General features: G+C 36.3%; 1 protein-coding gene across 5 annotated transcripts in view; it reads right to left on the bottom strand.

Annotated features, from left to right (window-relative positions):
• PTPRZ1 (protein tyrosine phosphatase receptor type Z1) overlaps window positions 1-27,445 on the bottom strand; it is a 244,535-nt gene that overhangs the window by 46,841 nt on the left and 170,249 nt on the right. For 2 of the 5 annotated variants that reach the window (XM_069087099.1, XM_069087100.1), the window contains exons 12-13: window positions 19,635-23,163; window positions 14,249-14,393 (exon numbers count right to left, since the gene is read on the bottom strand). In XM_069087099.1, the coding sequence (XP_068943200.1) occupies window positions 14,249-14,393; window positions 19,635-23,163 (3,674 nt within the window). The remainder of the gene's footprint in view (window positions 1-14,248; window positions 14,394-19,634; window positions 23,164-27,445) is intronic. The other 3 variants (XM_069087102.1, XM_069087104.1, XM_069087101.1) reach the window with 2 other exon arrangements.

Below are 27,445 nucleotides of genomic sequence, written 5' to 3'. Positions count from 1 at the left end.
TCTCTCTCTCTCTCTCTCTCTCTCTCTCTCTCTCTCTGTCTCTCTCTCTCTCTGGAGGGCAATTGGGGTCAAGGGACTTGCCCAAGGTCACACAGCTAGTTTTTTTGTGTTGTGTCTGAGGTCGGATTTGAACTCAGGTCCTCCTTGGTTATTTTCTATAAATTTGCATGTGTACCTTTCATACATGTTGTCCTAGAGTAGTAAAATATTTTAGCAACCAATGAAAAAGTTACCTGTTTTATTATTGTCTTTGTGTCCCTCAAGCATAAAAGCTTAAGTTTTGTGGACCATAAACCTTGAATATGGACAGCACTTAAATGTATGTCTATTGATCAAGACAGTGGATGAAATGATAAGACATCTAAGGGATGCTTATCAGTATCCTCATAACGGTGGCATTTTTTCCTAAGGTATAATAATAGGAGTTTAAAAATGCAGCCAACCACTAATTATGTAAATAATAATATGCCTGATTATTATTAAGAAGAGAATAAAATTCAGGGCTTGAAGAGACTTAGAGATCATCTAGTCCAGCTTTCTTACTTTGAAGATGAAGGAATTAAGCCAAGAGAGGTTTTGTAACTTGCCCGATGTCACAGAACTTGCTAAGAAGTAACACAGTCAATATTGAGACCTTATGTCTTGTGACTCTAAATCTAGAGAAGGGGTAATTAAAGGAGGGTACAAGATTAGTCCAGGACAGTTAGGTGGCAAAGGGGATACAGAACCAGATACAGAACTGGAGTCAAGAAGACTCAGTTTCCTGAATTCAAATCTGACCTCAGATACTATGTGACCCTGGGCAAGTCACTTAACCTGTGTTTGTCTCAGTTTCCTCATCTGTAAAATGAGTAGGGGAATAAAATGGCAAATTACTCCAGTACCTTTGCCAAGAAAAACCCAAATGGGGTCTTGATAAGTAGGACACAACTCAACAACAAGAAAAGAAGGTTAGTCCTAAGCAAACAAAAAACCCTCTAAGGATGTAAAAACAAATATTTATAGCTCTATTTCTGGCGACAAAGAATTGGAAACTGAAGGGATGCCCATCAATTGGAGGATGGTTGAACAAGTTGTGCTTTACTATGGTACTATAAAAAACAAAAGACTACAGAGCGAGTAAGAGCACCAGCCCCAGAGTCGGGATGACCTGGGGATCAAATCCGGGCTCAGATACTCAGCACCACACACAGAAATAACTGGCTGTGTAACCTCGAGCAAGTTACTTAACCCTGATTGCTCAAAAAAAGACCAAGGGGATGGTTTCAGAGAAATCTGGGAAGACCTTTAAGAACTGGTGCAGAGTGCAGTGAGCAGAACTAGAACAATTTTACATAATGACAACAATAGTGTAAAGACAAACAACTTCAAAAGACTTAAGGACTCTGCCCTGAGTAATCACCAAGCATGATTCCAGGGGACTGGTAATGAAATGCCACCCACCTCCTGACAGAGACTAATGGATTCAGAATGAGACTTGTTTATATATACTTGGCAAAGTGCAAGTGTGGTTTTTTTAAAAAAATATAAGTTATACATGGTTGTAAATGGATTTTGGTTTTCTTCCTCAGTAGGAGGGTAAGGGTGGGTAAGAAGAAAAGAAGGCAGATTTTTGCTGAGTGAAAAAAAAAATAAAGATGTATTTAAGGTACCACATAAATCCAATGGCAATAAGTCCCTCCTATGAGATCTTCCATAACTTCACCAGCTCACAGAAATGTGTTAGAGTTAGATCCTATTTTCTTCTGAGAGCTGATTGTTAATTTTTCAGTATGAGCATATACACTTTGGAAATTGGCAAAGAGTTACAAATCTAGGCTTGATTTATTGTTTTACTGATTGTCTAGACTCTAGACATAATAAAGTGATGGAGAAAATGTTAATCATCCATCTTAAACATAAAAATATAGTATGTGCATGTTATTTTTTTTTCTAGAAAGCCAATTGGTAAACATTTACCTGTACAACCCTCCTTATGGTCATTCTGTCTATCTCTAAAGGTTGTTGTGAGGAAAGTGTTACTAAAATAGGAGTTAACATTATTGTTTTCCTCTTAAGAGTCTCAGTGATATGTTCTTGGAATACTTTAAAAATTAACAGTAATATATATATATATATACAAACATACATAGACATATTTGTGTTTTTGTTTATTGATATTTAGAGATATATTATCTTCTTGAGATAGGGGAGATGGTACAGGCCTGGAGCTATATCCACTGTGCCATCTAGCCACCCCTAAATGCATAACAAGCTGGTGAGTTTAATTTGAATTAATAACATTTTCTCTATCACCTCCTAAATTCTAAACAATAACCGAATCCCTGATTTACAGTATTTGCCAATTTTCAAGATGACAGGGGAGAGGAAAGGGCATTAGGTTTGGAATCAGAGGATATTAGCTCAAATTCCAACTGTTGCTTCTATGCTGTGTCACTGTAGGCAAATCCTTTCACTTCTCTGGGCTTCATTCATTTCTTTAAGATAAAGAGGTTGGAATAGATGATCTCAAAAATCTCTTCTAGCTCTAAATATATGAATGGGAATGGCAATGGGAAGTTACTCATCCATGGTCCTTAATCATTTTCTCATTTCTCCATCCCCAAATGAATCATGGATGTCATGTGCTAAAGATGGAAGAATTTTTCTTAAAATGTTTTTGCCTTTGGGGTTAGAAAGATTATTGGTCCTTACTCTAGGGGTATGAGTCAAATCTAGCCATTCTTACAGCTGAGTATGAACAGAAGAATTAAATATTTTGAGTTTCAGAAGATTGGTGTTGTTGGTGATGTTGTTTGACATTAATCCTTAATGGCTCAAAAATCTAAGCAATGCTTTAGGTAAACTGATACTTGACCTCAGAAGAAAATCCAGTGAATTACCTTGAATATGTTGTATAAATTATTATAGACGAATGCCCATGGCCAAGGAGAAGCAGCATGGCATTGTGAGTGGAATGCAAGCTAGAAATGAAGGCCTGAGTAGGTTCAAGTTTCACCTTGGACACATACTGACCCAACTCACTTAACATCTCTGGGCTCTAGGCAAAGCTCTAAGAGTATAATTTGCAAAGAAAGTGCTCCCCTGTCCTGATAAAGGGAGTTCCCTATACCAAATCAATGACAGGTTCAGTTCCTCCTTTTTAACAAATGTTCATTGAAGAACTGTCCCAGACTAAGAAGCAATCAGCCTTGACCAGCAATATAGGGATGAAATAGAACGAGAGACAGAAAAGTTACAGAGTGAAACTTTAACTTAGGAGGAGGAAATCTGAAAAAGAAAAAAAAATGTGCAAATAGATCTATTATTTGAACTGGAATATAAAACTGTTCAAATAAACCACAGAGGAAAGATGAAACTTTCAATGAATTTAAATGAGATTTCTGCTGGCAATGGATAGGCTTTTATTTTAAAGAAGTAGCCTGAGAGTGACAGTGATGAGTATAAGAGAGATAGCATGCATATGACACTTTAAAAATTCCCAAAATGCTTTACATCCAAGAGTGTACTGGTAAATGTTTAACCATCTGCTCTCTGAAATTGCATTTTATTGTTGTTTAGTCATTTTTTAGTCATGTCTGACTCTTTGTGACCCCTTTTTGGGGTTTTCTTGGCAAAGATACTGGAGTGGTTTGCTATTTCCTTTTCCAGCTCGTGTTACAGATGAGAAGACCGAGGCAAACAAGGTTAAGTGACTTGTCCAGGATTACATAGCTAGTAAGTGTCAGAGGCTGAATTTGAATTCAGGTCTTCCTAAGTCCAGGCCTGGAGCTGTATCCACTGCGCCACCTAGCCGTCCCTAAATGCATAACAAACTGGTGAGTTTAATTTGAATTAATAATATCTTCTCCATCACCTCCTAAATTCTAAATAATTAAAACAATAACTGAATCTCTGATTTACAGTATTTGCCAATTTTCAAGATGTAAGTGCTCATGATAAAAATTTAAAAACTGACTTCCTCTTGCATGAGCTCCAGACAATAACCTTGTTATGTCTATGGTCATATCTAACTCTGACAAAACTAGAGAGGTGGATACAATAGGCATTATTATCCCATTTTACAGAGGAGGAAATTGAGTCTCATAAAGGTTAAGTGATTTGTCAGACAATCTAGATTTGAATCCAGGCTTCTGATTTCAAGTCAAAAGCACTTTCCACTAATACCCTCTGTTTCTTTTTTTTTTTTTTTAAGCAATTGGGGTTAAGTAACTTGCTCAAGGTTACACGGCCAGTTATTTCTGGGTGTGGTGCTGAGTATCTGAGCCTGGATTCGATCCCCCAGGTCATCCCAACACTGGGGCCAGTGCTCTTACTCGCTGAGCCACCTGGCCGCCCCCTACCCTCTATTTCTCAAAGATCTGTGCATTGTTATCTCATGGGAAGCTGGAGCGGGGTGTGTGGTAGGGTAAGAGAATTAGTATCCCCTCTGACATTAGAGAATATCTACTCTAATTGCGACCCATAGAGATGACGTGATTTAATAAAGGTTGTATAACTTAGAAGTGGCAGTGCCCAGATTCAAGAATGGATCTTCTCATTTTAATCTCCTTATCCCTTTAATATATCACCATCCTAAAGTATAAAGGAAAATGTTTCCCTTTGGTTTTGTTTCTGTTTAAAATGTATACCCCCTCATCTCACTGAAGAACCACTAATGCATTGTTCTCTGCTGAAGACATTTCACATCCTTTCAGTGAGGGCTTGTCACATGTAAATTATGCCCTAAAACATCTGGAAAACTATTTCAAAGCATACTATTTAATATATAAGAAGATTCAACATCGATATTCCATCTGTTCTGTATAAGCAGCAAACATCTTCACGACTATGTGCTAAGTGTTGATAACTATGTCTCCCGCTAATTATCACCAGGCTATGAAGGAAAAAGTGATGACTGTTTTAAACTTACAGACATAGGTCCTATCAATCAATGTTAACCTGATTATTTAATTTACACCTTTTCATCACAGTAAGCATTTAGATCTAAAACCTGGAAATATGTAATCCCTATTATATTTCTTTGAATACTTATAAAAATGTGAAACAATATTCAGTGAGCTGCATTTGTTTTAAGGACTTCTACAACTTCTCCGTAAGGTCTTGTTATCTATTATAATTATCTGCTTTTAGAAAATAGACTTATGGTGAATCCTGCTTATTAGATGCTTTTGAAATGTAGGTTAAAATCAAGAGTTAAGTAGTCAATTAGAAAAAAAAGGAAAACTCTTCAAGCCCCTTTAGATTTTTCATCTAAAGAAATTTAGATGAATAGTCAAACCCATAAATTTGTAAAAACCCAAAGAACTATTGTTATTCTTAACTGAATGCTCTCTTTGGAATCTGAATCTGACACTGCTAACCCAAAGTATACTTGTCTTTGGAATCAGTTTTTCCAATACTTGTGACAGATTGCAATGCCTCATTACACCCACATTTTGCACCTTAAAATCAAACATGATTGCTGCCCATGCCAGGATGAAGAAAAATGACCCATAAGGGGCTTAGTCCTTAACCTCCCAAACACTGTGCTCTATCAAATGTACAGACATGGATGTTATTGCTGACATTCTCCTTTTAATGAACAAAGTGAATTTTTAATACCATAATTTTTGTTGCTGTTTGGTCATTTAGTTGTATCAAACTCTTTGCGACCCCATGTGGGGCTTTCTTGGGAAAGATCCTGGAGTGGTTTGTCATTTCCTTCTCCAAAACATTAAGGCAAACAGAACTTAAGTGACTTGTCCAGAGTCATACAATTAGGAAGTTTCTGAAGCTGGATCTGAACTCGGGTCTTGCTGACTCTAGGTCCAGCATTCTATCCATTGAACCACCTAGCTGCCTCCAATACCATCATTCACTCATTGCTACCGAGTTTAACTGGTAAAAGTTTTATGGCATACTAGTCAAGTCACAAACATTTATCACATTCCTATTTTATGACAGGTACTATGTTAAGTAAACAGCTATGTACAAACAACATGTAAGATAACAATAACAGCTAATACTGATTAAGGGCCTATAGTGTGACAGGCTGTCTTCTAGGCAGATAGGCACATGAAGAGGAAACAAAGACAGAATGGACAAGGTCCCCACATTCAAGGTTATAATTTAGTAGGCTGTTTATAAACATATAAAATCACTAACACAAGGGCAGCTAGCTGGCACAGTGGATAGAGCACCAGCCCCGGAGTCAGGAAGACCTGAGTGCAAATCCAGCCTCAAATACTTACTAGCTGTGTGACCCTGGGCAAGTCATTTGACCCTGATTGCATTAAAAAAATACCAAAAAAAGTAGCTAGCACAAAATGTGAGCAATATAGAGTAAAGAGACTTCTGGTTGATGGAATCAGGGAAGACTTCAGGGAGGAAACAGCCTTTGAACTGATCCTTGAAGGGCAGATCATAGGATACTGGATGGGATATATTTCTTTTTCTTAAGTATATATTAAAACCTACTGGATAGCAATATCACCATCTTAACTCAGTTAATATTTACATTTAAATTAATTAATTTCAATGCATAAATATCATAACAGTTTTTTTTTCCATCACTCCCTCCAAGTCCCCATTGGGATTCCTTGGTTGTTTACTCATTTTCATCCACCTTCTCTCTTAATTGACCATAGTACATATGTATTCCTCTCCTATTTTTCTTTTTTGTTTTTACATTATTCAATAAATGTCTTTCCAAATTTCTTCTTCTTCTTCATACTCATTGGTCTTAATGATATTATATCTCATTACACAAATGTATTCCCAATTTATTTAATTTATTTATTCCCTCACTTCTGGACAATGAAGTTGTTTTCATTTTTTTCATTGTCATCATTTGTTGTTCAGTTGTTTCAGTCACATCCAGCTCTTCGTGACATCATTTGGGGTTTTCTTGGCAAAGATACTGGAGTGGTTTGCCATTTCCTTTTCCAGATAATTTTACAGATGGCGAAACTGAGGCAAACAGGGTAAAGTGACTTGCCCAGAGTCACACTGTCAGAGGTCAGATCTGAACTCAGGTCCAGCACTCCATCTATTGGGTTACTTAGCTGCCCTTATTATTAATATTATTGTTATTATTGTGCCAATTACTTAGGATGCTGCCATAAAATATTTGAAAAGATATTTTCTATTGTTTTTTACAACACTTTCAAGGGACAGTCACAAAATTACTGGTTTCAGAGAATTTCTAGAGCATTCATGTTACAGATGCAGATAGGAAATTCCTTCTAGCTATGTGTGTCCAATGATGGGATATATTTCAACAGGCAGAGAAGAAGTGAGTAGGATAATCCAGCAGAAAAGTGAAGGTATGTTTTGGGTATGAGCAAAATAGTAGTTTGGTTGTAGTATGTGATAACACTAGAAAGGTACATTGGAGGTATATTGTGAAAGGTACTGAATGAACGCCGGCCTGAGGAATTTCAACTTTATTTGGTACATAACGGGTTTATAAAACACTTTAAATCAGTTATCTTATTTGATTCTCTCAATGATGATTAGAGACAGGAGGATATATATAATGCAAAGAGGGAGACAGGAAAGAATAGGTTCAAATTCTGCCTCTGACTCATACTATGAACAAGTCACTTAGCCTCTTAATAGACCAGATAACTCTCTAAAACTATAAATTATAGATCTTAATTACCTATCAGTGTTGGTGAAGGAGTTTCCACAGTGGGAAATTCCCATTTAAGATGAAATCACTTATCAGAGCCAATAATGAAAATAAAAACACAATAATTTCAATAGAATAACTGACATTTATATGATCACTTTCAAGTTTGCCAAGTGAATTACATACACTGGCTCCTTTAAGCCTCACATCAAGCAGGTGAGGTGGGTACCACAGATATTATCCCCATTTTACATACAGGGACACTGAGGGTCAAAGAAGCTGACTGACTTCATAGTGTCATAGATTTAGAACTGTAAGGGCCATCTAAGGTAGTTTAGTTCAACCCCCTTATTTTACAGGTGAGGAAAATGAGACCAAGAGAGATGAAGCAATTTCCAGGATCACACAAGTAATAAATTCAAGAACAAGGATCTGAACCTAAGTCCTTGGACTCCAAATCCACAGTAAGAGTCAGAAATGAAATCTGAACCCAGGTTTTCCCAACTCTACATCCAGCATTCCTTACTACCTCCCTAGGTATGGGGTAAACATTTTAGGTTTTTCAGTAGAGGAGGGTTCAGATCATATCTGTAGAGAAGGAAGATTATTTTTGGTAGCAGTGATTAGTGGGGGGAAGGGGAGAGTAGGTGGCAGACAGAGGCTGTCACAGGAAAACCATTTAAAAATCTACAACAGGGGCAGGTAGGTGGTGCAGTGAATAGAGCACCAGCCCTGGAGTCAGGAGTTCAAATTCAGCCTGAGACACTTGACACACTTAATAGCTGTGTGACCTTGGGCAAGTCACTTAACCCAAATTGGCTTGCCTTCCCTCTTCAAAAAAATGTCTATAATAATAGTTCAGGGGAGATATAATGAGGGTAGGAGTGAGGTAATTTGGCTAGAGGTTCTGGGAATAGAATTCAGAGCCCTGACAGGAGTGTTGTTCAACAAAGAATCTTAAGGGCTCAATAACCAATTATATTTGGGGGGGGGGAGTGAGGAAGGGAAAAGTAAAAAATCAAAGATGACTCCTGGTTTCTGAGTGTTACCATTAACAGAAATAGGGAAACCAGGAGTAGGAAAGAGTTTGGGCAGAAAAATATTGGTTTAGTTTCAGGTCTAAGTCTTGATGATATTAAATCAATTTCTTCTACAAAACAATCTCATCTTGCACCCAGAGTGCAGTTCTCCAGAACAGCACTCATTATCTTTCCCTATTTCTGTCCAGGGTACCATCTTTCTTCTAGTCAATCAGATTTTCAATTTAGAAATTATTCTCAACCCATCACTCTTATTCATCCCACCTCCCCCTCATATTCAGGTTACCTAAACCTTAACCATTCTACCTCCTCAAATGCTTTGAATTCTCTTCTCTATAATTATACCATGACCACCCTAATTCAGGCCTTTAGCTCTCATAAGGACTGCAAAGGCGTCCTAATTGTTTTCCTTACATCCAGTCTCTCCCTTCTTCAATCAATGCACCAGGCATTTGCCAAACTGATATTCCTAAAGTGCAAGTCAGATCATGCCACTCCTTTGCTCAGGAAGTTTCACTTGGCTCCCCAATGCTTCCTCTGTTTGGAATTTAAAGCTCTTCACATTTGATGAAACTTAACTTTCCAAGCTCATCCTATGTTAATCCCCTAAATGAATTCTAAGCTCCAGCCAAAATGGCCTTGTTGATGTCCCCCAAACATGATATTCTATTTTCCACTTCCATGCCTTTGCACAGATTGTCCCCAAAGCTTGGAAAGCTCTCTCTCTCTTTACCTCCACCTCCTAGAACCTCTATCTCCCTTCAAGACTCAGCTCTAACACCATCTTCTTCAAAAAGCCTTCACTAATTGCCCCAGTTATTAACACCTGCCTCAAAATTTTTAAATTTTATATTTGTTTTTATTGGCCAAGGCTTGCCATATCTACCTCTCTAAGACCTCCTCTATGCCTCACTCTCATCATCCTGGTGAAGGTCCCCATTACCTAATTCCTGGACTACTGCAACAGACTGCTGGTTAGTCCACTGCCTTAAATCTCTCCCCATTTCATCCTCCACTTACCATGTTTCCCCGATAGTAAGACCTATCCCGAAAATAAGCCCTCCCCTTACTGTGTAAGGTTCCTCTAAAATAAGCCCTCCCCTGAAAATAAGCCCTATTGAGATTGCTACTGTAGTGAAGGTGATCCCCTGTGCTACACGCTACATTACGGTACCCTCTGTATGCACCGTTCCCCCTCCCCCCCCGGTGAAATGCACGCCGCGCTCCGAGCTGCATCCAATCAGAGCTGCAGCAGTGAGTGCGTCATCCTGTTCTTCCCCAGTGATTTGCTTATTGAATAAAGGTACATTTTTTTGTTCACATTTACCTGTTTATTAAAATTGCTGTCAATGTTCATTAAAATAAGCCCTCCCCTGAAAATAAGCCCTCTGGTGTTTTTCTGTCCAAAAAAATTAATAAGACAGTGTCTTATTATCGGGGAAACACGGTAGCTGTCAAATTCATTTTCCTAAAGCACGTGTCTAATTGTGACCTCCTCCCCACCCCCTGCCCCACTATTCAATCAAATCCAGGAGTTCTGTATGATCTTGAGAATCAAATATGAAATCCTCAGTTTGGCTTTTAAAAGCCTTCATGACCTTCCCCCTTCCTATCTTTCCAGTCTCCTCAAACCTTACTCCCCCTTATTCTGCAATTCAGTGACACTGGCCTTTTGGCTGTTCAATGAACAAGCTTTGGAGTACTCTCTTCATCTCTGCCTTCTGGCTTCCCTGGTTTCCTTCAAGACTCTGCTATACCCCACCCTCCTGCCAAGCTCCTTGGTTAATAATAGTCAATGAACATTTATTAAGAACCCACTATGTGGTTTTGTCCTTTGTTCTCGAAGAGGACCATGACATCAGGGAGATGATGACAAAACTTGCAGTTGACTTTGATTTGAATGAGGGAGGGCTGTGCAAGGTCACCAGCCTCACTTTCTCCTCCAGAGCCATCTGGGTCCAGTGGCAAAATATTCATCAGGGCAATTGGAGATGGCCCAAGATGCAATGGGAGGCCTTGGCCCATCTGACTTTCCCCTGACCTTCCATATACATCATCTCCTCCATTAGAACATGAGAGCCTTGAGAACACAGGCCATCTTGCTTTTCTATATGTATCCTTGGAACTTATCACAGAGCTTTACACATAGGCTTCATTTATTCATTCACAATGGAGTACTTCTATAATACTACTTGATAAAGAGGATTATGTAGTCCAGAGGTCTACTGTTCAACTCATTAAAATGAGTTGTGGTTGTGTCTGACCACAATGGGTTTTGACAGACAAATCAATATTTGCAGTCAATTTTGTAGCATTAAAGACAAAGATTTGTATAGATGTGATCAATTTTAGTAAGTGGGCTAATCAGGGTAATTTTGCTTTATCTTAAATGAGCCACATTACAATACAACATGGGTAAATCACTTTATTTAAGAGATGTATTCCTAAAATTTTGTATGAAAACTCAGCTTAGCAGATCAGCTGAAATGTATTAGTGGAGCTTATTATTTAAAGGAATTCAATTGGAAGTACTTTTATGTAGATTCCCTCAATTATTTTTTTATAAATTATATGATTTGTTTTAATCAAGTCATACTTTCCCATGATAGAAAAAAAATTGAATATAGAAAAAAGTCAGATTAAATCAGCACTTGTATCTCCACAGGGCCAGGGGAGTGGAAATTAAATACATCTTTTAGTTGTGGGTACTATTTTGTTTGGAAAAGTAATCTCAAGACAGAAATATTACATGAATGAGTCTATTAAAGCACAGACAGGGGGAAGTTTCCAGCATATATGTTCACTAATATGTAAGACAGAAGACAAATTAATCAACTAGAATGTTGCCCTGTCTTTAAAAATTAATCTTCTTTTTGGTTATCTGAGTATGAGAAATGTGGGGACTGACTTAGGGACAGAAGTCAACAGGGAATCACTGAATGAAAACAGCACTGTCCTGGTAGTCAGGAGACCTAGATTCCAGACCTGATAGCTACTAACAAATATGACCTTAGGCAAAGCTTTAAGTTGGTTAACTTTTGTAAGTTAGTTTCTTCACAAAGACTAAAATTCTACCAGGGAAATCAACCCAAGAGATTCAAATAGGATCAACTTCAATGAGTAAGAAAAAGGGGACTTATCAAAAAAGGCTGGTGAAGGTACAGCTAGAAAGCAGTTCGAGTCAAAAAGAACAGTGTCTTAGCAGACTGCTAGTCTAATGTAGGTCAATAGTGTGACCCAGAAGCCTAAAATGTTCATGTAATTTTAGGCTGAATTACAAAGCAAAATGACCAATTCTAGCTCTGTTTTGCGAAGCTCACATCTGGAATAATAAATTCAGTTCTGGATACCACATTTTAGGAAGGACATCTGTAAGCTGGAAAATGCACAAAGGAGAGAAAACACAAGGGTGAATGGTTTTAAGTAAATTGTCATATAAGAATCGTTGAATGAATTGAGGATGTATAGTCTAGAGAGGAAAAGGCTGACAGAACGGAATTTGCAAGCTGTCTTCAGGTATTTGAAGGGCTATCACATGAGAAAAGATTTCAGCTTTTTTGTCTTTCCCCAAAAAGGGAAAACTAGGAGTTATGGGTGAAAGTTTCAAAGATACAAATTTAACCTTCATGTAAGGAATACTTTTTAGAAATTAGTCATTCCAAAGGTGGTAGTAGGTTCTTCTTCTTTAGGGACCTTAAAGTAAATAGTGCTTGATGACCACTTGTTAAGGAGTATTATATAGGATATCATTGTTCATTGAGGAGTTGGTCTAGATCAGGGCTGAGGAACCTATGGCCTCGAGGCCACATGTGGCCCTCTAGGTCCTCAAGTGTGACCCTTTGACCCAATCAAAATTTGAGGTTTGGATTCAGTCAAAGGGTGACACTTGAAGACCTAGAGGGCCACATGTAGCCTCAGGGCTGCAGGTTTCTCCCCCTAATCTAGATTGTATCTGAGGTTCCTTAACAAAACTGAGATTCTATAATTCTGGTCTACAGAAGTCGTAAGTTCATGAAATGATTTGGATAACATGAAAACAAAGTCCCTGCAATTGTATTTCATTGTATGCTATGTAAATGACTGAAGTAGAGAGGAAAGATAATTAATCATATTAATATGGGCAATGATGAACGCATTTTACTACTATTTGGATTTTATATTCCCTCTTTAAAAGAAGCCTAATAATTACCTTTAATTGTGCCCTTACCTAACCAAATAGCCTCTACGTGAACAACTTACTTCAGGCTTCACTGTCTCATGACTACACCATACTTATCTCTATCTCTATGGCTTTGATCAGCTTGATTTTCCTGTCCTAATCCTGCTTACCCTTCAAGGTACAACTCAAATTCTCCATGTTTTCCTTGAAAACATCCTGATTCCTATGGATCCACATGATCTCTCCTTTCTTTGACTTGCCACATCACTTATTGCCTATAGCACACATTTTGATGTTTAATAATATACTTTCTTGTATTCCTCTATATTCCATGTATCAATCAGGAATTTATTATGTAGGCACCTTGAGGACAGGGAACACGTCATATTTCTTTTGTGTCTTTAATAGATCCTCACATACCGAAGGCATTTAATAAATATCTATTGAATTAAATTGAGATTAGCAATTTTGGAAAGACATCTAAGAGTTGGAGATGTCTATGACAATATGAAGCTATAGAAAAATAATGCTATAAAGAGTAAAACCTTCCAAGTAAGTTGTTCTAACTTACTAGTCAGTGAATTATGTCCATCTTTCTGAATTTACCTATAGTAAAATTCCATATAAAGCCTTGTTTTACTATACATTTGGATACACACACATACATACACACACACTCCCAATCAATTTGATATTTAACCTTCATCATATTCCCTAGTTTTCCCAGAGCTATTCCATCTATATCTATCTTTATAGCATAGAAAGCCTAAGATATGATTTGTCCTTAAGAATCATACTAGGGTACAATGGAGTTTACCATCTTTTCTTTTTTAAGACATTCCACAAAGGAAAAAAATACCCAAACCAATTATTCCTAGATTTTTACTTCTGAATTCAGTGTCACCTTTTCACTTTAATTTTAGCAAACTAATACTTTTTTTTCTCTATGAGCTTATCTGCAATTTAATAGTTCTTAATAGGTATATGATAAAATTCATACAAAGCAAGGGATTATGGAAAATAAGCATACATTACTATTTCTACTAATTTTTCTAAAGAATGTACTTAAAAGACATGGTTGATTAAAAAAATTCAAAGATTAAATTCAACAATGACATTCTCTTGTTTGTTACTTGTCAACATGAAATTATAATTGTCCAAATAATTTATCTAAAACAACGAGAACTAAAGCTCTTTAATTTTACCTTTATCTCCTTGCCTTAATTATGGAAATCAATCATCCCCTTCATTAAATCTTTATGTACATAAGATGGCAGCTTATTCATGGCTACTCCAAGAACTAATTAAAGTTCTGAGAAAATCTACTTTAAAAAACCTTTCCTATCTGCTTATGGAGCATGCCATAATTACAATCATTATTTCACTAATCAGCACAAAATCTGAATTATGTGCAGTCTGAAAAATCAAACTTACCTCCAATAGATGAGAATACCCACTAGAACCACTAGACAGATAAAAGTCAGGGCTGATACGATCACAAGAGGTATGACTGTCTTCTTCTCTGATTCCAAACCCTCAGCTAGACCAATACGAGATTCATGGCTACTATTACTTGCTTCTGCAGTCAGAGAGAATTGAGATAGTTTATATTTAAGCACAATGAAAATTCACAGAACTACTGAATTGCAAAACTATATGTTGCTACTTACCTCGTATGTTTTGACTCTATAATATCACATTAGATGAATATGCTTATAAATAAATTTTAGGAAAACAAAGACAATAAGTAAAATAGACCACTTGAACAGAAGAAAAATGGAACCCTGACGGTAAATGACACATCACCTTCTAAGGAACTAGAGTTTGATTTTTTTGGAGGCAATTAGAGATTTAAAGTGAGAAAACTATCCACTACTAAAGTAAGTTTAGCAAAGGCAGCAGATGAATTTTATTAAATCATCATTAAATATCTTGACATTCTCAAAATTATTTCTCTCTTTGCAATTCAAACAAATACTAAAGCAATAAGCTACTTCAACTGACTGCTTCACTTTGTTTAAAATTATCTTCCTGATTCTGACTTATAGGTTATTTTAAAATTTTATTTCAAAATCCTTATATTTTCCTTCAGCAAAAATCAAAGAACTACATGTGAATTGAAGAATCACATAGTTCCCAAAGGTGATAGTATTTTAAAAATACTAAACAATGAGAATGTATGAATCCATTCTTCAGATTAATTTAAAGGCATTAAAAAATACACTTCTTTTATGACTAGAATTCACATACAAAACTACATTCTCACCTGGATTATCACTGTTAACTGGAAAAAATGCTTCATAGCTATTATGGCTAGTTAGTTCCCATACTATAGAATGCAATCAGGCTATTAATAGTTCTTGCCTTATATTTCACATGGCACTCAGTAGGAAGGCAAATTTAAAAATCCATTTAAACCTTTCATTAGAATCACTTTCTCAAAGATAATGAATTAAGCTGCTACAGAATTAGGAAATTCCTTGACCTGTTTTGAATGCTTGGGAAAGCTCTAAAAAGAAGGAATTAGTTTGCGTTGTCCAATGAACTTGGTGTAGCTGATGTTTCTATACTGGTCATCATACTAACTGGAATAAAGTACATGGGGAATCAATTTAATTATAAACATTTTAAGAAATACAAAACTAAAGAACAAATCCAAGAAATGAAATGTAGTCTCAGAATATATTAAATTGAATAACAATTGAGATTTATAAAAGGAAAACTCTTATAGTAACATAGAAATGGTGACTTGATATTGTTTTTACAAGCTGAAGGCTCAATTTTTTATTGAGCCTACCCCGTCCCTCAAGAAAAGAAATTTTGCTGGCAAACAGAGAATGATGCTCTTATGTAGGAAAGAAGGAAATATAACCTAGGTCCACAGAATATTTTATATTTTAGCACTATTCTATTATCTGCTAGAAATAATAGTTTGTATTTCTGCTTCCATATAATGATAAAATAATATGAACAGGGGGAAAAAGTTCAAGTCAGTGGGCTGTCATAGTGCCGACTCACTTCTTTCTCTGCTCTTCTCTTCCTCAGTCCTATCCTCATTAACTAGAGAGAGAACTTCTGTTTCTTTTATGGTTAATATGCTTAGCCCATTGTGGAAGGCATGATTCCTAGCTACTACTCATTTCCATAGGAAAGAATGGGTTGCTGAAATGCTCAGTCAGCATGATGCCCAGCTAGCTAGGTGGTACGGTAGATAGAGCAGGGAAGAGCTGAGTTCCAATCTAGCCTTAGATCTAATACTAGCTGTATGATCCTGCGCTAATTACTTAACTTCTGTTTCCTTTAGTTTCCTCAATTGTAAAATTGGGATGAATAGTAGCACTTACCTCCTAGGGTTGTTGTGAGTATAAAATGAGATTTTTAAGGCACTTAGCATAGTGCCTAGCAAACAGTAAGTGATTAATAAATGCTTACTTGCTTCTTCTCTCAACTAATATGATATACATCACACTACACAAATAGTTCCATTTTTATGATTCTGAATATAAACATTTAATGTTGGAAAGGTGAATCTTAAGACTCTTCTTATTTTTTAACTGTTGGAGTAGTGATATGTGACAAACACATACAAAAGACAGAAGAAAAGTAAAACATTCAGCCATGTTGTCCCTGCCTGTACATGCCTGACAGCATTTCTGCTAATGAATATGGAGTCAATGGCTGGTATGATTACAATTACTATGTTCCCTGTTTCTGAACATTTTGAGCAGATTAATATATGACTCCTGGTTATAATTTGTCTGGAATTAGCTGACAAGCAAAAAAAGGGGTCAGACTAATTTTGGGGGTACAGACTTGATCAGGTGTCAGAATTGCCACAACAGCACTGCACCATGTAGAAACTTATTCAGCATTTTCAACTATCTGCATATTTTGTGTTATACAGAAAATGTCAGTTTATCCAAAAATGATTTTTTAACTTTTCATCCAGATTATTTTGACATTTTGTACAAATAACTTATATTGACATTTACAAAATATCTGATGGAACTAACATTAGCTCAGCTTGTTTGTGGCAATCTTTTGAGAGGTTTTCTAGCAAAGAAAATTAATTCTTTAAAAACTATTTTTATCATTAATGCTATTTTGGTTGTATTTAAAAGATAATACCACAATACATTTTTATAACATATACAACAGGATAACGATATATATATGTATATATATGTATATATATATATATATACACATAACAATTCAACTATTCGAAATGTGAAATGCTTAATCGACATGAGACGACTACCAATAGACTTTTCCCTTTGCTAAATATAATAGCTTTTTATACAAAGTAAATTTAGCTTATCTGATTTCTACATGTTATTTGACCAATTAAATGGGAAATATATTAATAAATAATCAGATAATAACTGATAAATACTGATATTTGTAGTAGTTTTTGAAAATAAAATGTAAATTTGGTGGTAAAATAGGAGTCCTCGGTATGGTCATTGTAGATCTCTCACTTACAAACTACAATTTCTAGCCATGCTCAAATTTAGCATCTTGTTTAAAGGAAATATTTGAATCATATAATTGATTAGAGCAGAACATCACCTCTCTGAAAAACTCCTTTTGGGAGCGTATGAAATACCAAAGCTACACTAAATTGTAAGACTCTACTTTGTATAAAGCACTGGAGGCTAGGTGCATCACAGACGTGGAATTCAATTGCACCTGTAACCACATGATAAATTTTACAAAAAAAGAACTTTTCTCAGAGAATCAATGTCTATTATGTTTAATAACTAGCATTAGCTTCTGATAATGAAAATTACGTCCCAAATTTCTTTTCATTAACAGGTGAACATTAAATCAACATAATAATTTTTTTTTTATCAGCAAGCTGTTTGGTTTCAGAAAATCATTTAAGAATGGTAAGCTAGTTTGCAATTGATCCAGCAATGAACTAGATCCAGCTGTAATGAAAATATATTAATGTATTAATGATGAGGAACAATCTAGGAAAACCGAGAGATAGATGGATTCTTGAAATTCTTCTCTAAAGCTCATCTTCTGTTAAAGCTCTGATAACATGACGGAGTTAGAAAATTCTGGAACAATCTATTTGAAGAAAAATACCCATAAACAATCTTAGCTAGATAGCACTCCATGTATGTCAGCCCTAATGAACGCTCCATAATACCTCAACTATGAATTCATTATAAATTTTCATGTCAGAATTTCAACTGCTGAAATTTAAATGTAATGTTAAATAGACAAAGTTTGATTGCAGAGAAACCTCAAGACCAGAATGTACCCACTTTTAATTGCCGTTGTTGCACTAAAAGAAAATATGCAATATGAAAATATGCAATATAATTTAGCAGAAGAAAATACCATAGAAGAAAATTCTTTAATGAGGTTGACGTCTAGGTGCTGGGTTATAAACAGGAGCTATTAGTAAGTCAAGCAACATGTTAAACAGTATCTTCTGAAGTACTGTCAAGATTTCAAATCTTTTCATTGCTAATTACAAATAATGTTCCATTAAATTTAATTAAAGCAAACTATAAATAACATGATCTCTTTGGTGTAATTAACATGTATCCTTATGTGCATAATGAAACCATTTCATAATTCTTAAGAAAAAGGTGTATTATGTATGCTTTAAAAAAGATTTTTTTTTTAAAAAAAACATCTAGGTAGCAAAACAATTTTCATTAAAAAGTTAAAAAGCATTAATTTTAGAGAAGAATGTTCATTGATTTTTATCTTTTCATATGATCATTATGCATAACAATAATCAATATATGAATTCCTTCTGGAACACTAGTTAGAAGAAAATGATGCAGTATTTTGTTGCCTGATGCTGCCCTCTTCAGGTAACAGCAAGATGAACAACCGAAGAGAATTGTAAAAATCCTCAAACTGTAACATACTGTTCAACTCTTGAGTTATTTTAATGGCCTACTACTGTTTATTCCAAAGAAGCAATTTATTGTTACTTTTCAGAAATTTCTAATTGTCTTGTGGCTGCCCAAAAGAATTGCGTAATCATTTTTGGAGGGACTGAGGGAAGATCTTATGATATACTTTAAGAATTTAGCTGACCGAGGTATTTTAGAACTGAAGAGTTCTAGAATAAAATTTAAAAACAAGAATAACAAAAAACATTACTCCAAAAATTCTGAAATATGCAATCTCTATAAGCTTACTTGATACTTCAGTTTCTGACTCTAGTGACACAGCTTGATAGCTTAATAGATGGTGTCATGTTCTGAGGTGGCCTAAAAACTTAAATCAACTGTTACAGAACTTTCTGGTTTTTGTCCTCAGAGACAGATGCAGAGTGTGGGTCCATACCTGAAGCCATTCCTATATGACTTTGTGTTCCGCTAGAATATCCTTTGAGAAACCTGGGTCACCTCTATGCTAAGACATGTCATCATAATGAGACTTGATATAGTTAATTAGTTGAAATTATTTAAAATCATATTGCACAATGGCCAGCTTATCTCATAGAATATGAAATATTGGAAAAAAAGATTGCTTAAATAAAGTAATTTAAGCTATTCCAGGCAAGATAAAGAGGACCAAAAAACTTGACTATTCTTTTGAAATACAAGGATCATATTCTGAAAACTATGGAAATGTTAGATAATAAGAACAATGGAATGTCAAGTACTACTTTGACACCTCTGTATCTTGTTCCTGATTTAGTCTGTCCCCAAAATATACCACAGATTATCCTTCTTTCTGTAACATATGCTCACACATTATATATGTCTACTCTGTCAGTATAAGGAAAATAACAGCTAAACACTGTATAAGTTTACAGCTCTGAGATTGATTCACAACTAACCTGCCTCAGAAACGTTGAACACTGATTGACCACTAGTAACAGATGGTGCTGATGACTGTGGTGATCCAGGGGTTAATTCTGAGTCACCTGCTTGCAGGGTCCCTTCAGTGTCTCTCTCATTCACATCAGGAAAACTGAAATCTGTTGAAGTCTCATTATCATTAAAACTATCTGAGGTACTTTGACCAGAGCCACTCTCTTCATCACTTGTAAAAATAGCCAAAGACTGAGATTCTGAGGGATCAGGAAATTGAGTATAACCAGTCTGAATAGAATTTCCCACTGTTGTTGCATTACTGTGTCTGGGGGGCTGCACGTTCATCGATGTGGGCTGTTCATGACTTCTGTCCATGCCAGAGCTTAGCTGACTATCAGAGACTGAACCTGTTGTTTTCATTTCTTCTTCAGATTTCTCTGATGACAAATATGGGATTAGGTTACTCTGATCCACAAAATTGTTTACTTGAGCATCTGAATCATCTACTATCTTTTCCTGAGATTCTCTATATGAGATACATGAGATACAATTTTTTACAGATATACCATCATCATCATCATCAATTTCATCACTCTCATCCTCATCATCACCATGGCCACCACCAACTATAAAATTAGCTCTCGACCTGGTACTCAGGGGAATTGTTTGGGAGGGAACTAATAACCCAGTTAAAGTTTTAGTGCCTTCAACGGTGAGAGAGGCAGCTGTAATTGAGATATGCACATTTGGTAAAGGAAGAGCAATGTGATCAATATATTTACGTGTATCAGAAGCAACCAGTGTTACAGGAGATGAAATAACATCAGTAATAGAACTAATTGTTTTATCATTAGAAAATTCATCTGAATAAATATGCTTGCTTATATGAGTATTTGGCAGCATATCAATGGAGAAGTCAGGAGTCGCGACTGCAGGTACAGCTGTGGGAGGAAATGCACTGATAATCCCCACAACGGTAGACTGGAACCAATCACCATTACTATACAATGAAGGCTCAACTTGGTGTGATATTTCACTTTTAAGTAAAATGGCTGTGACATTTTCCTCATTTGCATAAGAAATGGTTAAACCTTGAAGCGAAGCAGTGGGTAGGCTAGAGGTAGGTGATAATACATCAGCAACTGGTACAGAGGTAGAATGCTGCATGTTTTTACTCGAAGCAGAATCAGATGCCATTGGATGCAATATTGAAGAAGCATTTTTATCAACCATGGAGGTTTCAACCAATATTGGATCACTAGGCACAGCTGGGACAGTTTTAAGCAGAGTGCCAACATCAGAGGACTGAAAGGAAGTTTGCAGCAAGACTTCATTGCTTAAGGAAGAGGAGGTCTCAGAAAACAATGGCTGTGTTGGAGACAACATTTCACTAGAAGCAGCAGCAGCAGTGAAAGCTTGCTCTGAGATTGCACTAAACATAAGCAAAGTGTCGCCAAAAGCCGGAGATGTAGCATGCAAAGTTTGAACTGAAATGCGATTTTCAGACACTTGACTAATTTCAGGACCCAAAATCTTAGGAGTGGGAAGAGCAAGAGACACTGGAAGGACTCCCTCTGTGCTAGAAACAGGAACTGAAGTTTCCTGTAAAGATACATCTAGTTTAATTACATTGTCACTAGATGGAGGGAGTTCAGGCATCGCTGTACTTTCAGAATGGTAAGCCATTTCATTAAGAGAGGAAATCTGCTGTACTGTCTCATCTCCATCACTTTTATGAAGAGGCTTATTAACATCACTAAACACAGATGTTGTATATGTAAATTCATCTACAGAAACAGGTGAAGAAATGTTAAGTGCTGTCAAGCCATCTGTGTCAGGCAAAAGGAACTCACTACCAGAATATACTCCAGACCAATCCATCTCACTAGAAAGAACCTTTGTAGGCTCCTGGAAAGATTCGGTTTGGGCTACAACAGTAGGCTTAAGTATCAGTACTTTGTTATGGCTGCTAAATAGGGAACCCTGGTGAACAGAATCATGCATAGCTACTGTAGTATCATAGGAAACAGGAAAAGTCTGGAGGGAGCCTCTACCAGGCAAAGCATAAGCAAGTTCAGATACTGTAGAAAGTACACGCAGCTTTAAATCACTGCTGGACGGTTCAACTTGAGAAAGCATATATGTTTTATTAAGGGCACCCAACTCATTAGCAAGTACAGATGTCTCTGAAGTAGCTTGAGCAGTCTGATGTGGCATCACATCAGAATATTGATCAAGATTAGGCTGTAATAATGAATCAGCAACCTCAGCCATTGGTGAAGAAGCATGCAGGGATACTTTATCACTGGCAACAGCTGGAGTAGCTTGTGGAAAGATCTGAGAGACTGTATACAGATGGTGAAGCACTTCACTACTGAAGGGAGCAGAGGAATATGGAAGCAAAGGTACATCATCATAGGAAGACAGAGTGGATTCAAATGACACACCAACACTGGGAAATACAGGTGTAGCATGCAAGGTCAGATCACTACCTGAAGCAGCAGGGAGAGTACTGTCGAGCATTTGGTTGTCAGACAACAAAGGGGTGACTAGAGGAAACACTTCACTACTGTAGGAAGGTTGGAGAGGTATCTCACCATTGTATCCTGGTTGAGTTGTCTGAGAGAGTACCTCACTGGCAGCAGAAGTAGATTCTAGGTGTCCAGAGGTTGGAGAGAAAGAATGAGGGGTTACTTCAGTAGGGAAGTAAGCAAAGGTAGAATAAGGGGGCATTTCTAGATCCACAACTGAAGTATCCTGGGACGCCAATGGGCCAATGGAAGAGGATGCTGTAGCTGCTGCTGATTCCTTGTTGACTGTATTGGTAGAACTAGCATGAGATAATTTCTTATCTGATGTAGCATCAGGATTAGTTGTCAAATCTGTCATGTTATGGAACCATACATTTCCATCCACAGAAGGACTCCTCAGGGACTCTTCAGAATCTGATGAATTTGAATCTTTAGAAGTATTTTTGGCATAACCTGGTAGAAGGACATCATAGGAAATGACATATCCATGAGATATGTTCTCTGATACAAATGGCGCAGCTGAAGTTGAAGGAACAGAGCCAGAAGAATCATCACCACCTGATTCAAATTGAAAATTGGTTAATAAACTATCTTCTTCGCGACTATCAGTTGATGTTTCTTGGGATTCAGCAAGTGAGACATGTGAAGGATCTGAAATTTCAGAGGAACCAATCTGTGAGAAGTGAAGAGTAGTTTTAGAACCATCATTTGGAGAAGAAGTTGTTTCTACAACATTGGTAATATTTTGAGAAATCCAAGAAATATCTTTGTCTTGGGCTGATAATTCAGTAACTGGTTGGTAAGTACTATAAAAGATTACATTATGGACATCCCCCTCTTCAGAGAATTCACTCCCTTCTGTAAGGTACTGATTGGTTTTGTCCTCACTGGGTTTTGTCCTCAATTGTTCTCTTTTGAAGTCTGATGTAGTAGTGACTTGGGGTTCCTTTCTCTTTATTTGACTTGTGGCACTTGGATTTACTGCGGTTTCTGGTTCCATCTCCTTCTCATCATCTTCCTCCTATAAAAAAGTAATCAGAAAATTCCAAGAGAGTAAGTCAATACTATTTCCATATACATTGTTGTAAAATATTTATTTACTATGTGCTTTTAGTTAATGCCCTCATGTTTATAAACTGCCATCACAGTGAGCTTTTGATTTATTAAATTTTACAGAAGGTACCTTAAATGTTGACTTCCTTTCAAATGAAGAAATGTAATTAAATTAATGCAAACCACAGTTTCTAAGTGAAGAAAGATGGTATGTTTTCATTCATTGAGTGATCTTTAATAACACATAAATTTATTTTCTTGTCTCCATGATTCTGCAGTTCATCTGGTAGCAAGTAAAGTAGTAATTAACTCACTGGACCATGAGATGCCAAGTAAACTATTCACTTCTAGACATAATATCATTAGAAATCAATGTTGACTTGTGTTTATGTCAGAATTAGGCATTAAGTTATGGGGCTACAAAATAATAATTTTCCTCAGGAAGTATTTAAAGCAGTGGTGTCAAACTCAAATGGAAATGTAAGTCACTAAACCATGCATAAGGATCCCTGCAGGGTGAATGCATACTGACTTAAACACCACAAATTAACATTATCTATGTTCAATTTTTATTTTGTTAAATATTTTCCAATTACATTTCAAACTTGTTCAGACTAGAGGGCTTGAGGGGTGTGTTTGACAAAAATCTGGTTCAGAATATCAATGTGAGGCCTAAACTGAGGTTCTAAAAATGACTCAGGAAAACATAACTCAAATCACCTAGTAAAGAATTCTGTGTTTAGCCTAAATATATATGGGGATGCTGAATGCCTAAACCTGGATTCTGTTGTACCTCAAAATCACCTGGGTGACTGATGAGGGGAAGTTAACGAAATGTCCCACAATGCTTTGTGTTCTCATAAAGTGTGTCTCTTATTATGAAGTCAAACTTATCTGTTCCATAAAAATTAAATTCCAAAATAACTCGAGGTATATTTTTGTCACCCAGGCTCATGGTATTGGGCATCTGCATGTCAAATAATTTATAGATCTTACTATTTTACTGTTTCTAATAGCTTTGAACCAGGTGGATTGATACAACTGAGACAGAGCTGGCCTGGGGGCAGCAAAATCCTAAATTTGTCAAAGGGATTAGATTCTAATTTGACCAATATATACAAACACACAGAGATGCATCCTACTGCGACTTTGTAGAACATTGGACTTGGAGCATGGGGACCTAGGTTAAAATCCCGTTTCAGATATTTTGCTGCTTCTGTGTCTTCAGTCTGTAAAATGGGTATAATTATTATCTGTACTATCTACTCCTCAAGGCTTGTGTTCTAAAGCTTTATGGAACCTTGAAGTTCTATGTGAATTAGTTTGTTCAAAAAGTAAGTTTGTTAACTTAATTACCAATGAAATATGCATAGTAAAATAATGTTGACAGTATTATTTTCTTAGGCATTTGTGGCAATACTAAAGTCCTATTCTAAAGCTTCATTCTATGCATAGAAGTGAAATGGGATCTTGGAATTATACCAGCAGAGAATAAACATTGGTACAGTCATCCATGTACTGTATGGTTTATTAAAGGTTCAGAATGACAAACCTTAGAGAATTTCATTACGGAATAGGCCACAGGGTGATTAACTTTTTGGCCATATTGGAAGATGAGGAATTCCAATCTGTTTGGAACAGGACTAGCAGCACTGACACAATTGGATATTCTCAAAGAGTTGTAAAAGTTAACTATAGCAGTAAACATACTGACTATAATTGTGACATGTTTTTTAATTAAGGCTGTTGCTCTTCCAAATATAATGAACTCAGACAAAATTTTATTATTGGTCTTTAATCATCTCTCCTGAAACACTGCATGTAATTTGCTTTACTTTATTGGTGAAAAACCAATACGACTTTGTTACTTCTATAACAAGTTAATGATAAATATCTTCAGTGGGAACATTTTCCAAGTTGGCAAACCAAAGCCTAGTATATATTTCTACTTGGGATGAAGTGTTTAGGAATCAGAATTATAAAGACATAGAACCTCAGAAGTCGTTTATCTGGACCTTCTTTCAAAAGCAGAATAAAGAATACCTTCAATGATATTGGTGAATGGATACTTTTAGTAGCAGGAAAATACCGCCTTACAAAGTAGCTTCATCTTATTTTTGCTTAACTCTAAACGTCAGAGAATTTAGCTTGGGCATTCAAGGTTTTCCAGTCTCTGTTATCATCCTACATTTCCAGGATAATGACATCTCTCATGTCAACTCCATGTACTTTACACTTTGGCCAAACTAGACTATCTGCCATTCATTATAGATATCCCATGCTCTCTTACTTCCATATCTTTGAGCAATAACATTGACTTATGATTGAGTGATCTTTTATCCTCTCTCCACCTGCTGAAATCATACCCATTCTTTATGTTTCAAATTCACAAAATCTTAGAATCTAAGACTTCAAAGGGACTAAATGGGGTCATCTTGTCCAACCTGTACTTGAGAAAGAAACCTCTCTATATTATAATGGACAAGTGGGGGAATCCAGTCATTGCTTGAACCCTCACCTCCATTGAAGTGGGAATCCACTCTTTCCCAAGGCAAGCCAGTGAGTTGTCCTTTTGCATAGCTCTAACTGTAAAGATATTTTCCTTATGTTAAGTCTAAATTTACCTCTTTGCAATTCCCACCCAGAAGACCTAGTTCTGTCCTTTGGGGTGAAGCAAAACAAGTCTAAAGATGTTTCTTTGTGACACCCTTCAAATACATGAAGAGAGCTGTCTTGTTCTTCCTAAGTCTTTTCTTCTCCAGGCTAAACAGCCCTTGTTCCTTCAACTTATTCTTATATTGCATAATTGCAAGGTTCTTACCCATGTTTGTTCTTCTTCAGATCTTCTCTAGTTTATCAATGTCCTTTCTGAAATATGGTACTCAGAGGGCAGCTAGGTGGAGCAGTGAATAGAGCACCACCCCTGGAGTGAGGAGGACCTGAGTTCAAATCTGTCTTCACACACTTGACACTTACTAGCTTTGTGACTTTGGGCAAGTCACTTAACCCCAATTGCCTTGCCTCCCCCCCAAAAAAAACAGCAAACAAACCTGAAATATGGTGCCCAGAACTGAACGAAATATACTAGAAGGGTACACCTTCTCTATGAAGTGTCCCCAGATTTCCCAAGGCAGTAATAGACCTTTCCAACTCTTGGGCCTTGTATAGTACTTTCTTTTCTCTCTCATTTACTTGCATACCATTTTATATTAAAGTTATCTATGTATTCTGTGTTATTCTTCTACTAGACTATGAGTTCAGTAAGCATAGGGACTATTTTATGTAATCTTTTTTTTTTTTTATTATTCCCACAGTAATCCAGATTTTTTCTATCCAGCACAGCACATAATATATTTGTTGCTTTTCTTGATTTGGAACCTATCCACCTCTTAATGCAGTCTAAACTTTTATTAGTCCCTCTTAGCAGATATGTCATACTGTTCAGATGGAGTTCGTGGTCAATGATGGTCCTCAGGCCTTTTCAGACAAACTGTTGTTAAATGAAGTCTCTTCACTCCTTTATTAATGTAATTTAGGCAGAAAATGAAATGCAGTATTTTACACATCTATTAAATTTATTTTTGATTCTGTTGTCCCATAGTTCCAACCTGTTGTGACATTAAATATTAATTTTATCATCCAAAGGATTCACTACCCTCCCAGCTTTGTGTTATTCACAAACTTAACTGGCATGCCCTCTATATGTTTACCAGTCATTGACAAAAGTAATTGGTCAGTCAAAGAAAAAGCACTGTGACTTGCTACAAGGGCCTTATCTTTCCCCAGACTGATGATAATTAATAAATCAAAACACTCTGGCTGTGGTTATTTAACCAAATATAAATCTGTCTAATTTGCCAGCATTCAGTCAAAGCCATATTATTCCAAATTTATCCCCAAAGAAATTATGAAATGCTCTCTTTGCTGAAATTTATAAGCTTTTTGTTGACAATTCTTTATATATCATCTAGAAAACCCATCAAATTATTAACCAAGGCAGAGTTTGGCATGTCTTATTCCTTAGTAAACCCAATTATAGATCCTGATAATTTCTATTTCCTCATTTGCTCCTTCAGCCTTCAATATAATGAAACTGTCAGTCAGCCAGATTAAGCATTTATCTGATGGCAGAATGAAACTCAAATGTTAGAACAGTTGAATTTTCCTACCTCTATTTTATTTTGGCCAGTTTTATGGTCTATTTTAAGAAGGTATTAGACAAATTTTCTTTCTAACTAGGTAGTCTCCAG

The sequence above is a fragment of the Petaurus breviceps genome, unplaced genomic scaffold, assembly GCF_028583685.1.
Source record: "Petaurus breviceps papuanus isolate PSGF00001 unplaced genomic scaffold, PetGlider_PUasm1.0 181, whole genome shotgun sequence".
Classification (NCBI taxonomy): domain Eukaryota; kingdom Metazoa; phylum Chordata; class Mammalia; order Diprotodontia; family Petauridae; genus Petaurus; species Petaurus breviceps.
The sequence above is the reverse complement of the archived record's forward strand: the minus strand, read 5'-3'. Positions and strand labels throughout refer to the sequence as shown.